The following is a 14,737-nucleotide window of genomic DNA, read 5'->3' on the forward strand; positions in this document are numbered from 1 at the left end:
AAAAAAAAAAAAAAGATAGGATAAACCATACTTTTGATGGTTTGAAATTATCTCCATTTTAATGCCAAAATTTCAGCCATTTTCCTGGAGTCAATTTTAACTTGATTTTTTTCCTTTTCCTGAAGAAACTCTTACTGTTAGGTTGCAGGTTATTCTCTGGCTTGGGGGTTGTGTTTTTTTTCTCTCTCCCCCTCATGTCAGTCATCCCTCTCTGTGGCATAGGCCCACTTCATTTGCAGCGTTTCCTTCCTCTCCTTTGGCCAGAAATCGTGCTGTCTGATGAGACCGCTCTGAGATGCAGCTTGGTTTCCGGCTCCTCCTTAAAACTGTGCAGGGACTTGGGAGGTGCYGAGTGAGACACTGAGGGGGTCTCTGAGGGAGAGCATTTTTGGACTAGAGTACAGACCAGCAGAGAGGTCAGGAGACACAGGTATGATAGTGCCCGCTTAGAGGGACCCAGCGGACACTGAGACAGCACTGTGACTATTTAACTCGAGATAGATCTCCATTCCTAACTAGAGCTTGGTTTAAACCAAGGGAGGAGTAAGCTCTGTTCAGGTTTAAGTTTACAGTTGCTCAGGAAAGGCCATTTTCACTYGTTTTCAAGCTTCTGGCACTAGCAGCTCCTGGACAGACTAGCGGGAATGCTGCTCCATGTCTGATAACCATTTCTCACCACATGCTTGTTTGGGTGGTGGGTCCAGAAATGGCCCCAGGCTTCGCAGGGACATGCACACACATCGCGGGAGAGCTGCGTGCAGGAGCACGAGCGTGGGCGCAGAAGGTCTGATGGACCTCGGGGTGTGTTGCAGGGCTCCGTAGCTTGGGTCCTGCTGACCTTGTGACTTCTGAGTGCAGAGCAGGCTCCGCTCCAGGAGCCCAGGATTCAACGCACTGACCTCCTGAACCAGTACAAAAGTGCCCACAAGCTAAGGCAGAACATCCTGGGTCTCAGGTTCTCAAACGTTGTGTGATTTACAGCCAGTACTTTAAGACTCASCTTCATCAAGCCCTTATGTACAGCAGGAATTCTCAAAAACAGTGCCAAAACGTTCACAAAYGAGAGTCCTTTGGGACTCTTCAGCCTCAGGAGCCTGTCTGGAGGAGAGCACAACAAGACCAAAAAAGAAGCAGCAGCTTGTTGCTTCGTTTCCTGAAACCGATATCATTTGTAATACTGCATACTGTGATAATTTATAGTTTAAGACATTTAAACACGCCTCTGTTATCACCAAATAGGAATCTGGAAGGAACATCCTGAGCTTTATTTAGCCTGTGAAGGTGCAAGAAAGCCTAGCTGCAAAGGTCCTGCTCCAATTTCTGCCAGTAAAAAGTAAGCCAGCTGGATCGTACAGGTTTCTCCAAGGATCAGCAGGAGAAATAATGTTTATCTTCAGTATAACTTGCAAAGCAGTTTCCTTGGGCTGTGACTCAGGGGTAYTTTGTTTTTTGTCCTTGTGCTTAGTTAGCGCTCACAGATCACAGAAATAAGTTCGTAATCTAGCAGCTATAACAAATTTTCCATAAACAACTTCTTAAGAAAAGTATTTCGAAGGATCTGATTCCACAACCTTGCTCAAACAGGGTGGTAGTTAATTGTATTTTGAATACAATTGAATCTTTCTATTCGCTTCGGTTTGAGTAAGGCTCAAAGATCACAGAATCAGGATCTAAGGTTTTTTTGTTGCATTTAAGGAGCAAGTAAATGAGGAAGATTTAATTACTACTGATTTGCAGAAACTRGTAACTATTTTCTTGCAAAAATCAAATTCTAATAAACAGATCAATGCTTTTAAGCAGGACCAATATTATTTATTTTTTTTCTAATTCCCAAGTGCCACAGGAGTGTGGGCTTGTGTTGTGAGCAATGACTAGGGTACAAGGAAGCTTAGTGTATAAAGCAAATAATCACAAATGTTTCCAATCCCCCACTTTTCCACAGGCCGGCGATACCCCTGTCTGTGTTGTCACTTCTAAAYGCGGTAGTTTTCCGAGCTCGGTTATTATAAATGACACCACTCACGCTTTTCAGCTGATAGATTTTTTTCAGCGGATAGACTAGAGATTGTCTTTCCCATGARTGTGAGCGGGTAAAGACATAAGGATATTTTAAAACGAAATATTAATCGTGGCACTATAATATTTGCACGGAGGGTCCATCCGTTCAATAGATTAGATGGCTAGCAATATTAAGGAATATTCTGAAGAACAGTCTACACTTAAAAAAACAGTAAAGTAACTTGTTATGCAGTATTAGGTATCAAGTGCACCTACTGGTAGTGACAACAAAAMCAATATATGTATTTGTTTAGCGATGGTGTGTCAGTGCCACAGCTCGCTTCTGCGGGACTGGCATTCCCCTGCCTGCTGGCTCTAAACGGGCCAACTCGTAGACCTCGGCTAACGGACGGGGAAGGAAAGTGCCTCTGCCATCCWGTCTTTGCTTTTGCACTTTCTAGTAATAGAAAGCCTCATTTCAAAGAGCACATTTTAACGTTAACTGCTTTGGCACGATGTAAAGATTTTGGCCAGAGAGTCCATCAGATCATTTTAGTAGATGGACAGTGATTAGCTGAACACTCGGGAAAGTGTTCTGAATAACCGTCTAATTTAAAAAAATCTAAGAGTAAATTTGTTACCTTGAATYGTACATACGTGGCTCCAACCGGTGGCGATGCGGGCAGCAGATGCAAACTACGTCTTCGTTCAGTGAGAGCCTCCCAGATGTACACAGGTCTCAGTCTCTGGGTGCAAAGAGCATACAATAATTAGAGCTTCTGGGGATATTTTTGCTATTAAAAATTTTATTAGGGGTATTAAAGATATATTTTTTTTCATCCTTTCCCTTGCTAACTTTTCCAAGGAAAGTTTCCAGAACAGATTCATTTTCTTTGTTGCAATAGCTAGAGCTGCTCCTCAGGTTAAGGATTTTGAGTCTTCAACCTCATGGTCCTCTCTGGTGTCTACTTAGCAGTGACTCATATGAAACTAATAGCCTGGTATGAAGAAACCGGCATTAAGCCAAATTGTTTGRGGGTTTGAGAAGATTTAACCAGCACTTAACAGTAAAATCTGCTCTTCTTTTAATAGGACTGGGCTGGAAAGTATCAGTTAAACTCCCAGTCGTACCTTCCGAGCAAAACACTACCCTGCGTGCACGAGGCGAACGTGCGTTATCGTGACGCCCTAGTCCCTCCGGGGACTGCACCGCGGCCCAGAGCTGCTACTAACCCGGCACTCGTTGGGCTGCGACCACAAAACGAACGTAGGTATAAATGTTGGGTGCCGTGGCCTTTAGAAACGATACGAGACATCTGSCTACGTTTGCCTGACGAAGGCAGCAAACGCTTCCCACCCCGCTCTGAAATGATCCAGCGCCTGGCGCAGCTCATTGCTTTTTGGAGGACCGSAGGAGCACAAGCATCTCTCCGCGTCAGCTAATTGTGAGGGCCCTTCTACCGGGGTGGGAAAGAGTTAAAGCAGCTACATGTTCTCTTCCAGACCAGGGAAAAATAAAATAAAATAAAACAAAATAAGAAGATAATCCATTTGGCTCAAACGCTTAGTCAAGTACTTAAAGATACTTTGGATATTTTGTTTAATGCCAGCATGATTAAAGTGTTCTACATGATATAACCATTAATAAATCAATTGTAAAGTTAAGATACATTTTTAGGCTACAAGCCTTACAGCCTTTCCTCAAAGTGTAGGATTCCCCCATTCCTAATCCCACTGAAGTCGATGGGGTTGCTCGTTGAGTAAGACTTCGGTAGGAAGGATTTCTGGGCATCTCTTGTTTACACAAGTATAAACTCCAAGCACATTAGTAATCACATTCACTAACAGTAGGTTTTTTACCTTCACTGGGACACTGAACAAGTATTTGTAGTAGGTGCAGAAGCAGCTGTGCGTTAAATCGCTCCGCCGTGCTCGTACCGCAGTTGGCATTCGAGCGACTGCGTTGAAGCTAGCTCAGGTATAGGCGTGCGAGCTTCAGTAGCTCCCCCTGTTTGCAGTATGGACATATGCAAGCGATCTTTCATTCCCYGAGCATCCCCTCGGGCGAAACACTCGCAGCATGTTCCCTGTTTGACGCTGAACCCGCCATTTCCATAATTCTTACAGCCTTTGTAGTGCAACTATAGAAAACAGACACAGGCTTATTGCTGCCGTTATATTAACTTGAAGGCTGTTCCCCCGGCCTGTTATCCCGTGCCCATGGTAACACGCCGTAAAACGCCATCCATTGAAAAACAGCTTATTGTCCGTACTGTTTGATAGCTGCAAGKAATCATGAAAGCTAATAAAAGTGATTCACATTCACTCTCGCCTCCCATTAAACCAGCTGTTTAAAAGGAAAGGGGGCCAAATTGAAAATGAGCGTCAGCAGATACAAACCGCTGAAGTCGATAAAGTTGCACCTAGTGAGAATAGCTCTAAATTTGATTTCAACTCTTGCTGCACGGGGAAAGCAGAGGTTGCAGTGGCATTATCATAACCTCTCATTAATCTCAGCGGGCAACCTATTCTGCTAACGAGACACACGCGGGCTCGAACGCTAGCACGGGGGTAATGGGCAGACGATGTTGAGGAGGAAACTGCCTCACTGCGGGTGGAGCRTCTTTGATCAGTACGGCTGCCGCTGCTGCGGCTAGAGCAGCGTCGAGCGCGCAGCCGGGCTCCGAGACGCCACCTTTCCCGCTGCTTCCCAGAACAGGGGAGAATTGGATATTCCCAATGGGTAAACCACAGGCAAATGAGCTTGCCCTGCTCTTCTTGGAGATGGCCTGACGGAAGCCAGCTCCAGTTCTGCTAAGGCCTTTGGGCTGGTGTAGTTCAGCTGTGTTGGACATTTATTTCTTTTTTTTTCTTTAGTGCGATGGAGAAACACACACGATGTTAATCAGACCCTTTTGCAAACAAAGCAGCAAAATAACAATACAGCAAAAGCTTGAGAGAGTCCGTGCTAGCACAGTGTGTAAGCTTGTTGCTTACAACATGCACTAGAAAGGTACAGGATGCCTAAAACTTCTCATGAGAATTATCACAGAAAATTCTGTTTTCTGGACTATATCAAAGTATAATGTAATGCTACAAAAGAACCTATACATTAAATGGTGATGCCACTACAGAGTGAAAACTATTCAACGTTCATTCATAAAAATAAAGTGCATATTTTACAGGTACTTCATATCACGAGCGCTTGTGAAAAAGAGTTACAATTTAGATGATGAAATAAATTTTAATTATGCATTTGATAAGCCATCTGTAAAAGTAATGCTATGTGAATATTAATAAATATGTAGTGAGCTAGTACTGTATTTCAAGCTGCATAGATCGTGTTAATAAGAAGAGGGGTAACCAAAATATGTTCATAATGATCAACAGAACTCGCTATGTCCAGGCTGTCCCATTTTTCATCTGAACTGAATTAACTTTTTCTTCCTAAAGTTGCTTGAGATGAACACTAAATACACAGAATTGACGGAGTTAATAAGCTCTTCCACAATCTTCTTCACTTCTGCTCTGTCAAGCCTAGTATATGTATTATAAATGAATTTTGAAAATTAAATGTTATTGCCAGTTACGGGAATACAATACCCAAAGAAGGAGAGTTTGAGCTTAGTAACAATGAAAAAYGCGAAGCAAATTCCACTGAGCACAGGATTAAAATAAGGCTCCTGAACTTCACTGGGAACATATATATTCATAAAGGTAGAACATGAGAGCAGCTTTAATGGAGATTGAGCCCCAAAAGAAACTCTGTGTATTTCAAGTTAATGAGAAAATAAGTTTGGCTGCCTTAAAGACATTTCTTAATGAAATAATTGAGTACCTGTAAATGAGCTGCTGTACCACTGTGAAAGACTAGAGAGTCCAGCCTATAACTTCAGGGCATATGCTAAGAAGAAAATAGCTGAAATACTGAAACAAATTCTGTTTATACCAAAGTTTAAACACAGAAATTTCATTTTGTTTYGTTTTCTCTTGCATTTCTTTTCTGGGAGCAATACAAATAATTGCTCTCCTTAACTGCCATAAGACTTGCTCATGCAAACATTAAAAAGCTTGTAGAAACTAAAATATTCAGTGAAGTAGTCCTATTTTCTCCACACAAAATGAAGGTTTTGCCTGACTAGAGCTTATAGACAGGGACAGAAATACAGAAAGGTGATTGATGCTTGATGCAGTGGACGCAGGGGACAGAGACCTCCTGCATGTGCGTGACAAAGCTGGCGCAGCTCTGCTGAGGGCACCAAACCCACCATCCAGCCCTATTAAGAGTACTGAGGGGGCAAAAGTGATGTGTACTTAAAAAAAAAAAAAGAGAGAAGAAAAAAAAGGAAAAAAAGAAAGAAAGAAAAGGAAAGAAGAGAGAGATAATTGGGTAGTGCCAGGAGCTGAAAGAGTATCTCAGTGAACGAAGGTCTGAAGAATTGATAAAGTCAGTAGGATGGAGGTTTCCATGGAAATTATGAGCCTTATTTCAGCAGAACCAAGGTCCTATAGTCTATCTGCCAAGATGGTCTTCATTTACGATTACTATTTGCAAGTAGAGATGCAGAGAGATAAGGTTGTGTGTTGGGTAGGATTTCTTCTGTTCGGTAAAGAGATCCTCCCAATACAGTTTGCTTAGTGTATAGCTTTAAACTTTGCATTTGGCCTAAAGACCATGGAATTTTACAGCTTATTCTGAGCATTACAATTCTCATCATGAAGTTCTTTGCAAGAAGAAATGAAATGTAATTGTGCTAGGGCAGCAAGGTTATAGTCATAACTTTGTGTTCTTACCAGTTAAAAAATTATATTCTTGTGATCTTTCTGCTCTGCCATCACTGGGAGCTGCTTTTTAACTTTGGAAGTTTTCAATAGTGGAGCAAAGGAGGAGATTACTGAACACTCATCTGAATGGTAAGCATTAGAGGAATGTGGAGAAAATGTCCTCATCAGCAGGTTCACGTATTTTAAAATGCTGTGTTCATCTGACAGTTCTTTCAATCACCTTTAGTAAAATACATCTGTAGCCATAGTATAACCCTCCCCCCCAACCTGTAAATTATAATGTGGAATGTCATGATTTATTTCATAGCATAAAAGCTGTTAAATGAATACTGACAGCACCATTAGTGCTCTGATCTTGAACTGAAGTGGAAGTCAGCTCTGCTTAAGTCATCATTCTCACGAGCCACAAATAAATGTGCAGTTAAAAAGGGTGCTGTGTTAATCAGAGTAGAATTAGTAAAGAAGTGAGCAATTTAGGAATATAGGAATGGGCATGCTCAATCACATTACTGGGTCTTTTACTCTCATAGCACGCTTCCATGAGTGGTCAATACCTGGTGCTAAAGGCCAGAGAGTAGAACAGAATACTAAAGCACGGGCCAAAAACTTGACTCATTCTGCATAAACCGAGCGGCATTGCTATGAATTTCCATGCCTGGTACCTCATTCCCTTCCTTGACAAGCAGAGCTCATGTGGGCTCCCTGTGCAATAGGCTCCTTTTGAACTGCTGGTGAAAAGTAAAGTAGTAAAAATAAAAAATAAATGTAAAGTAGTAATAATCTAATTAATATAGTTGCTAATACACCTTAATTTATCCTGTCAAGAATCATCAAACCATGTTGCCCTGCCCTAAAATCCAGATTCCTTGATCTCAGCTTCAAGCAGAGAAAAAGAGTTCTACTGCCTGCATTGAAGCTAGAGGTTTCATTGGTCTCCTAACTTCTTCTCTAACATGGACTTATATTTTAAACACATCATCCCCTTTCTATGAAAATGATATTGTCTTGTTCATCCCTTAATAAAATATTCTCCTTTTCTCTGCACCTTTAAACCACCCTCTTTTTCTCCACAAGTTATAGAGATTCATCCTATAGATACTAGAGATTCAAAAGTCCTTTTTGGKGGGGAAACAAATGGATGTTAATCTGCTCATTCCTAAATCGTTATGAGTTCTATYGTATTATAGATATTACAGCTATTTTACTACCAATGCCTGTGATCCTGTAATGTGCAATATCTGTTTTATRAAAGAGCCAAGCACACGGTACCTCTTCCTGGTTTCCAAAAAAGCTGAGGATTGTGTTTGGTACTTCACCAAAGGTGCTCAATGTATTCAAGTAAGAACAGTTTCTTCTTAATGAGAAATAATTCTTCTCTCTTCCAACACAGCTCTTGTCCAAAATTTAGACTTTTATTTAACCTTCACTTGCATTTCCGAGACATTTAGCACAATATATTTGCTTACTGGAAGTGGACAGCAGCATTCAAATTAAGACCTAAACATCGTAGCCTCTCAAATTTCTTTGTTCATTTGTTCTTTAGTCACCTATAGTATCTTATGTCTTTTGTTACAATCTCCAAATTCAACGTGTGATTTGTGTTTAGTAGTTTTAACATTTTTTTTCTTTACATAAAGCAAAACCTGAAAGGGTAATATAAATCACTTTTGTTAAAGGAAGTTCAAATAATTCTTTCTTTTTAAATTTCTTTTCCTTACTTCAGTAACTCCAAACTAACATACCTAAGTTGAAATAAAATAACCCTCYACTGGAAGAAAATAACTTAATTGACATGCTGAGGTAATTTCTCATTAGAAATGAAATGTTTCTCTTTATTCATCTAGAACGCCAAACGCGACTCTGGTTAACGGAACGAGATGGCCCRTCTTCACGAGTACCAAACAAAAATACTTAACTTTAAGTACTGAAGCTTCAGAGATACGTACAAAGTTGCGTGCTCAGCAGTGTCGATTCTGGAATACATTTTTTCCCAAAGTCCTGGAAATGACAGGTACGTGCTGTTTTKTGTAGATTTTCATACGTAGAGTGTTTTACACAAGCTCATTTGCTTCGTATTAATGYGATACTTTAAATCTTGAAGTTTGTTTATAAATGTATTTCCACAAGGTGTTCTGATGTTCAGCAGAACTGTCCATTCTGCAACATGTCCTACAGCTGTGGTCATCACTCCATAACCTTGTAGCACCCAGCTCTACGCTGGGACAAGCCAGGGACAGGCCCAAGCCCTGGAATTGTGCAGGGCGGATGCATCTACAACACAAGACATTTTAGCGTGGTGTAAATCTCTCCGTTCAAGGCGTCGGTCTCGGAATTGCTTCAGCTCAGGATTCCCYGGGGTGGTGGTGACAGCACAAATGACATTGCTAAGCTGGGAACCTGCACAGGGATTTCTGAAGGCTGGAGAAGCTTTGCATAAGCTTCAGGTGTCCCAGGTCTATTGTGGGCCGCTATTGGGATGTGTGCAACGTATGGGATTATATTGTGTGACTGATCCATGGAAGCTGCAAAACACTTGATATCTTCTAAGTGGGGATTCAGTTCTTCAGACTTGTTTTATTTCTAGAGTTTCAGTCACYGAAGACAACTGAGAGGCCTTGGCATTGGCCTAGGAAAAATGAGTCCGATTTGTAGCTTGCTGTTCATCCAACAAGTTTGTGCGATTTAGCTAATTGCTACTCAGAAAAGCATAACTGCAGCAGTTTGAAGTCTCACGTTTATTAAGCACAATGGACTCCTAAATCCGCTGGTACTGAGATAGACTTTCGGGCAAAGACCGAAGCGACTGTTCTTGCGAAGCCCGTCAAACGGCCCGAGGTCTGTGCTCGTGGGCTGCACCGGGAACCGCTCGTGGGAAGGAGATTTCGGAGCTCCAAGCTGCACGCTGGAGCTGGGCTGTAAGAGAGTCATTTCAGAACTGAAAGGCAACTTTTAAAGGTTAATTAGTAATTTACAAGCTTTCTATAAGACTCTGCTTGAATCATGGACTTAATAAGTAAACTTCCATGAAAAAGTGCAGATTTCTTTTTACTTGAAATATTCGTTCCTTCCTAATTTGAGCCTACTTTTGTGTTATGGCTCAATTTTTACCCCCTCTCATTTCAGTAGAAGTTTTTGAATTAAATCAAGGGAAGCAACATCTGTAGGTAAAAGGAATACTTTATCAAATCTACGATTAAAAAAAAAAATCACAAAATATTGAATTGCGTGAGTGGATTTTAGGGGAAGTTTCGCAAATTACTACAACCCCTTTATGCTGAGCCAGGAGAACCATTTGACACACTTCTCTCTCCTGGCTCCTTGGGGTAGCGTATATCTGCCAAAGGACCCGTGCGTAACCAAATATTCCACGGCCGAGCCGCGCACGGCGCTGGACAGCTCAGGACGCCTTGGCAGGACGGCGGAGTTGCTTTGCACGTTCCTGTGGCGCGAGGGATGGTGAAGGGGCCTCCTGACCTGCCAACAGAYATATGCACTTCGCTTCCTCCACCACGTGCAGTAGCTCACAACATGTATTATTAATTAAAAGAAMCTCAATATATTCTTAACAAAAAGGAAGCAATCGTCGTGCCTGGATCCTACTCTAGCAATGAGCCCAGAAGTGAAGCARTGCTGTTCCCTCACATATCTGGATCTACCAGGCAGTGAAAGTATTGTAATAAAAATACTACACTTTTATGCTTATGTTCTGTACACAGTCTTTTATAGTTCTGAAAGAAACCCCTACATTTCTACTTAAAGACATGATATAGTACCCTTTAAGTTGTAAAAATTCTCTTCACTAAAATTTGCATTTCTGTCTCCATTTRTGCCCAGAGGAACTCACAGGACACTTCATGTCATAGAAGTATTTCCTCATCTTYTGAGAGCCTGTTTTTCTATTATTTCTTCTACTAAAATAGTCTCAGAAGTAAAAGATTACTTTAATATGATGTAAGACAACAGAGAACAGGAAGTAAAGACATTTATTATTGCAAGTTATAGTTCAAGGGAAATTCAGATAGACAAAGTGGAATTGTATCAGTTCGGATCTGAAGAGGGCAAAGTGACTTTTTTTTTCCCCTCTCCCAGAAATTTTAAAGGATTTGTAATAGTGCCAAGCGGCCAGGATTTCAGAAGGGTGATTGTGTCCTGCTTGGCCGTGAGCCCCTCATTTAGTTATTGAGCCGTTTCTCACACAGGCCTCGCTGTCCCTTTGAGGTCTTGTCCTGGTCATGTAATGGCCAGGTCCAAGTGTTTCCAGCATCTGAACAAGTCTGTTCCCATGACACGTTAAGTCAGATGGGTTGCTCAGGGCAGTTAAATATACAAGAAAAAAAAAWTTTTGCCTCTGCCATCCTTGTGGTTGGATATTTTCCTTGAGCAAAAAAGCTTGATAGGCTAAAAAAATGTGTCATGGTTTTGGACTGAGAGAACTGGTACAGAAAAAGTAGGCCTTGCACACTAACGTAAGAGATGCATCCATATATAATATACAGGTAATTTGGCCCTAGACCTGCCTTTCGGGGCCCTTCCCTTCCAGATAGGGCTGCTGCCCAGCTTTCAGGCCTATTTGCTAAGGGCTGAGCACACGGAGGTATTTGCCGCTCCCACTCAGCCTGCAAAAAGCCGGAAGCGTTCACCATTTAATATTTCATTTGAGGGCAAGAGCACTGGGATAATCACCAGAACTTTTTTTCTGATGACTCTTTCTAAAAGTAACACACTGGAGGGACAGAGAACAGTAAGTGACTCTTAAGTAGCTTTTAGAGCAATCATACGTTAATTATAAAAGCATCTATGTAAGACTACTTCCTTAATACAATCTTAATGTATCCAGAGCCCCGACTATTTATACACCCTTGTTTCCGCTTGATTATAGAAAGCTGCAGGCAGCCAAACCCTCCATTTGTGTTCCATTACTATTTTTATGTCTGATACATTAAAATACCTACTTTTCTATTTCGTTTGTATCATATATCATCTAAAAAGAAAACCAGTATCACGTAGCTAATATGAATTCATTCTATTTTAAAAACTAAACCCCCGAAAGATTTTAGATGTGGAGACAAAGAAAAGTCCTGATTATTGAATAGCCAAAATCTTTGTATTTGCTATGATCATCCAAACAACGTCTGGATTCTATAGAGACATCAAAAGAGCTATAGATTCTCAGGGCATTCAGACTATTAAAAATGCAGTGAATTAGAAAATTCACCATCAGAATCAGTTTTCAGTTTCCACAGAGCTAGCTCCTGCACTCGTCATGATTGCTGAAAAGTGAATTACTCAAAAGTAACCTCACCAAGTCTGCTACAACTATTCAGTGTGCCTACAAATAGCCAGCTGTGGACATTACTCTTAATTTTTCTTGCTCCAGTGTCTTGCATCCCAGGCCACAGGAGATGGAACAGCCCTTACAATATTTCACTTTCCAGACAGCACTATTGTCTTTTGGGAGAAGAAAAAAAATCTAAAGTTCTTAAAAATACATATGAAAACACAGATATTGTTTTTAAAGAAGCCATGAATATTCACAGAATGTATGATTAAAGAATATTGAATAGAGAGATAGAGGTGTAAGCACCATTTCTTTTTTCCTTTGTAACATTTTATGTAGAAACTGTCACCATGAGAGTCCACAGCAGATCAAGCTGTAGTGTTTATCATACTGATGAATCAAAAAGATGTTTGCAGGCACTAAGATTTATGAGATGTTAAGAAGGATGGAAAAATTAATTCCAGCTTGCCATCCTTTTTTAATTATACTATAAAATAACAGCTACACAGGCTTTGTCCTGCTCCTAATGAAGAGCACAAAAATACATTTAAAATTAGTACTTTATTGGCGCATTCAGCAGAGCAAGAAATGATAGCATAGAGACAAATTTAACCTTGCTATAATGCCATTTAAATGAGGGCTGCATGGCTATGTGGAAAGAAAAGAAAGGCCAGCTGTCTGCGCTGACCCTGTGCTGAGGAATAGAAAAACCTTCATTTTTTGCTTTGTTAAACTGGGACGTTTTGAAGCACTAAGATTTGATTCGCTGCCTACTGAAATCTCCCCYTTTTACCTTGTAAACACCACTGGGCCCTGGATCAGGCTAATTGTTATTACTATAGGGTTTGGGACTATCTAAATTACTGTATATAGCAAAATAAGCTCACCGTGTTATTAGCTGACTTCTGTAGTATTGCAGCTGATTGTGGTTGCCCAGTACTCCAAGCTGTAATTACTGGTCAGGCCGAATTCCCTAATCTTTTTTTGCCTTCTAGCTGACAGCTCATCTAAGTCATGGGTGGTTGCTTCAAAGAGATTGATGATGTTGGTGATAATGGGATGCATTGACTTGTGACTTCAATTTGGATCTTATCACTGAAAAAAGCAAACAAATGGGAATCTGAGTTCTTATTTCAGTGTTTTCCTTTCTCCCTTGTCTTTTAGATTCATAAAGATGGCTGGTCTGCGTTTCTCACTGTCTGTTTTCCCCAGCTCACTCACTCCTTCACAGTGATCTTTAAGAAGCACTGAAATGTCTCATAATTCATACTCTAGAGCAGTGAGTTTTAATAGAAGATGTGTGCATGGTAGATATATTCCATTTTATTCCAAATCTTTGGACAGAAATACTTTCCAAACCTTAAGACTTCAAACACACCTAAACCTGAATAATGAAGGAAGAAATGGAACAATTTCTTGAATTGGTGCTTAGAAGGATTGTATGGATAAATAAAGCTTCAAATATATATATATATATATAAAACACAAGATGCAGGCATTTTTTTCTCCAAATAATGCAAGAACAATCCAAATGCTAAGTTATAAAACCATCTGAGATGTGGAAATAATTTTGCTTTATCTGAGAGCCTAACTACTTCTTTAAATTAAGAATTACTCAAAGACCAGTTCTTAAGGTCAAGAAAGTAAAGTGTCATGCTTATCTTCTCCCTATAGTCCTGTGATTTATATCTGCCTAGTTTAGTAACCAAAACATGTTTTTACTGTTACCAGCATTGAAGATTTGGTCTTTGAGTTAATGACAATTCTCAACAGCAGAAAAAATTAAGCAATCTGAACTTTGACCAAGCTTATATTCTTCTTTAACTGAAGGAGGAGAGTTTGGTTAATTTTTCCTTTTTCCTCTCATATTTGAGTAGTTTTACTTTTGACTACAAGCAGAAATGCAGAGCCACACCAAGAAAAGGTTGTATTTCTGCTCTCACTGAAACCAAGAAGTAATGAAAATCTCATTTCAAAGTCTCATTAAATTGCCATCTGGATTTCCAGACCAAAAAGGTTTGGAAATGTTGAACTAAATTGCAGATAAGCAACTAAATTACTGGATGCTTCTCCAAACTAAATCTCTGAATCTGCTAACTCTCTTTCCAGAATATTTTCTCTACTGATGTATAAAACACAAAAGCAGCATTTCATTTTCACATAACCAGCTAAACTTGCACTGCTGTCAGATCATAAAAAAGGAGGAAGGGGTGTATTTATGGAGGAAAGGGGCCTGCCTATATGCTATCCTAGCAGAAGAGCATAAAAACAGAAAAGCATAAAGTGGTATAGCATGAGCACAATTACTGAATTTTTTTTGGAAGCAAGTTATGTCAGTATGGGAGATGGGGATAATTAGGTTCAGAACGCATACATAGATCACAAATGCCTTCTAAGTTTTAAGGAAAAAACGTCTCTACAAGAGATCCATAATAATGACGAACAGTACACAATAAACTCTGTTATCCCCCTTTAGCTGCTGTATGAATCGCTCCTACAGTGTCCCCAGGTTCCTCCCTGGGGCTAATTTCCTTTTGGGAATGGAAGAAGTGATCCCTGCCCATAAGCTACTTTGGGAACTTTCCAAGATGATCTATTTTTATTACTCTTCTTAACCTCACCCTCTGCTATGATGCCTGACAATATTTATTGCTTTGGCAATAAATATTGTCTTGG

General features: G+C 40.3%; 1 protein-coding gene across 1 annotated transcript in view; it reads left to right on the forward strand.

The window, feature by feature from the left end:
* The window catches only part of BCHE (butyrylcholinesterase), a 35,893-nt gene that overhangs the window by 18,296 nt on the left and 2,860 nt on the right, over positions 1 to 14,737 (forward strand). The window contains exon 3 of the mRNA XM_085322288.1: positions 8,628 to 8,794. Within this exon, the coding sequence (XP_085178414.1) occupies positions 8,628 to 8,794 (167 nt within the window). The remainder of the gene's footprint in view (positions 1 to 8,627; positions 8,795 to 14,737) is intronic.

This window comes from Rhea americana, unplaced genomic scaffold (assembly GCF_003343005.1).
Source record: "Rhea americana isolate MKP2758 unplaced genomic scaffold, rheAme1 scaffold_76, whole genome shotgun sequence".
Classification (NCBI taxonomy): domain Eukaryota; kingdom Metazoa; phylum Chordata; class Aves; order Rheiformes; family Rheidae; genus Rhea; species Rhea americana.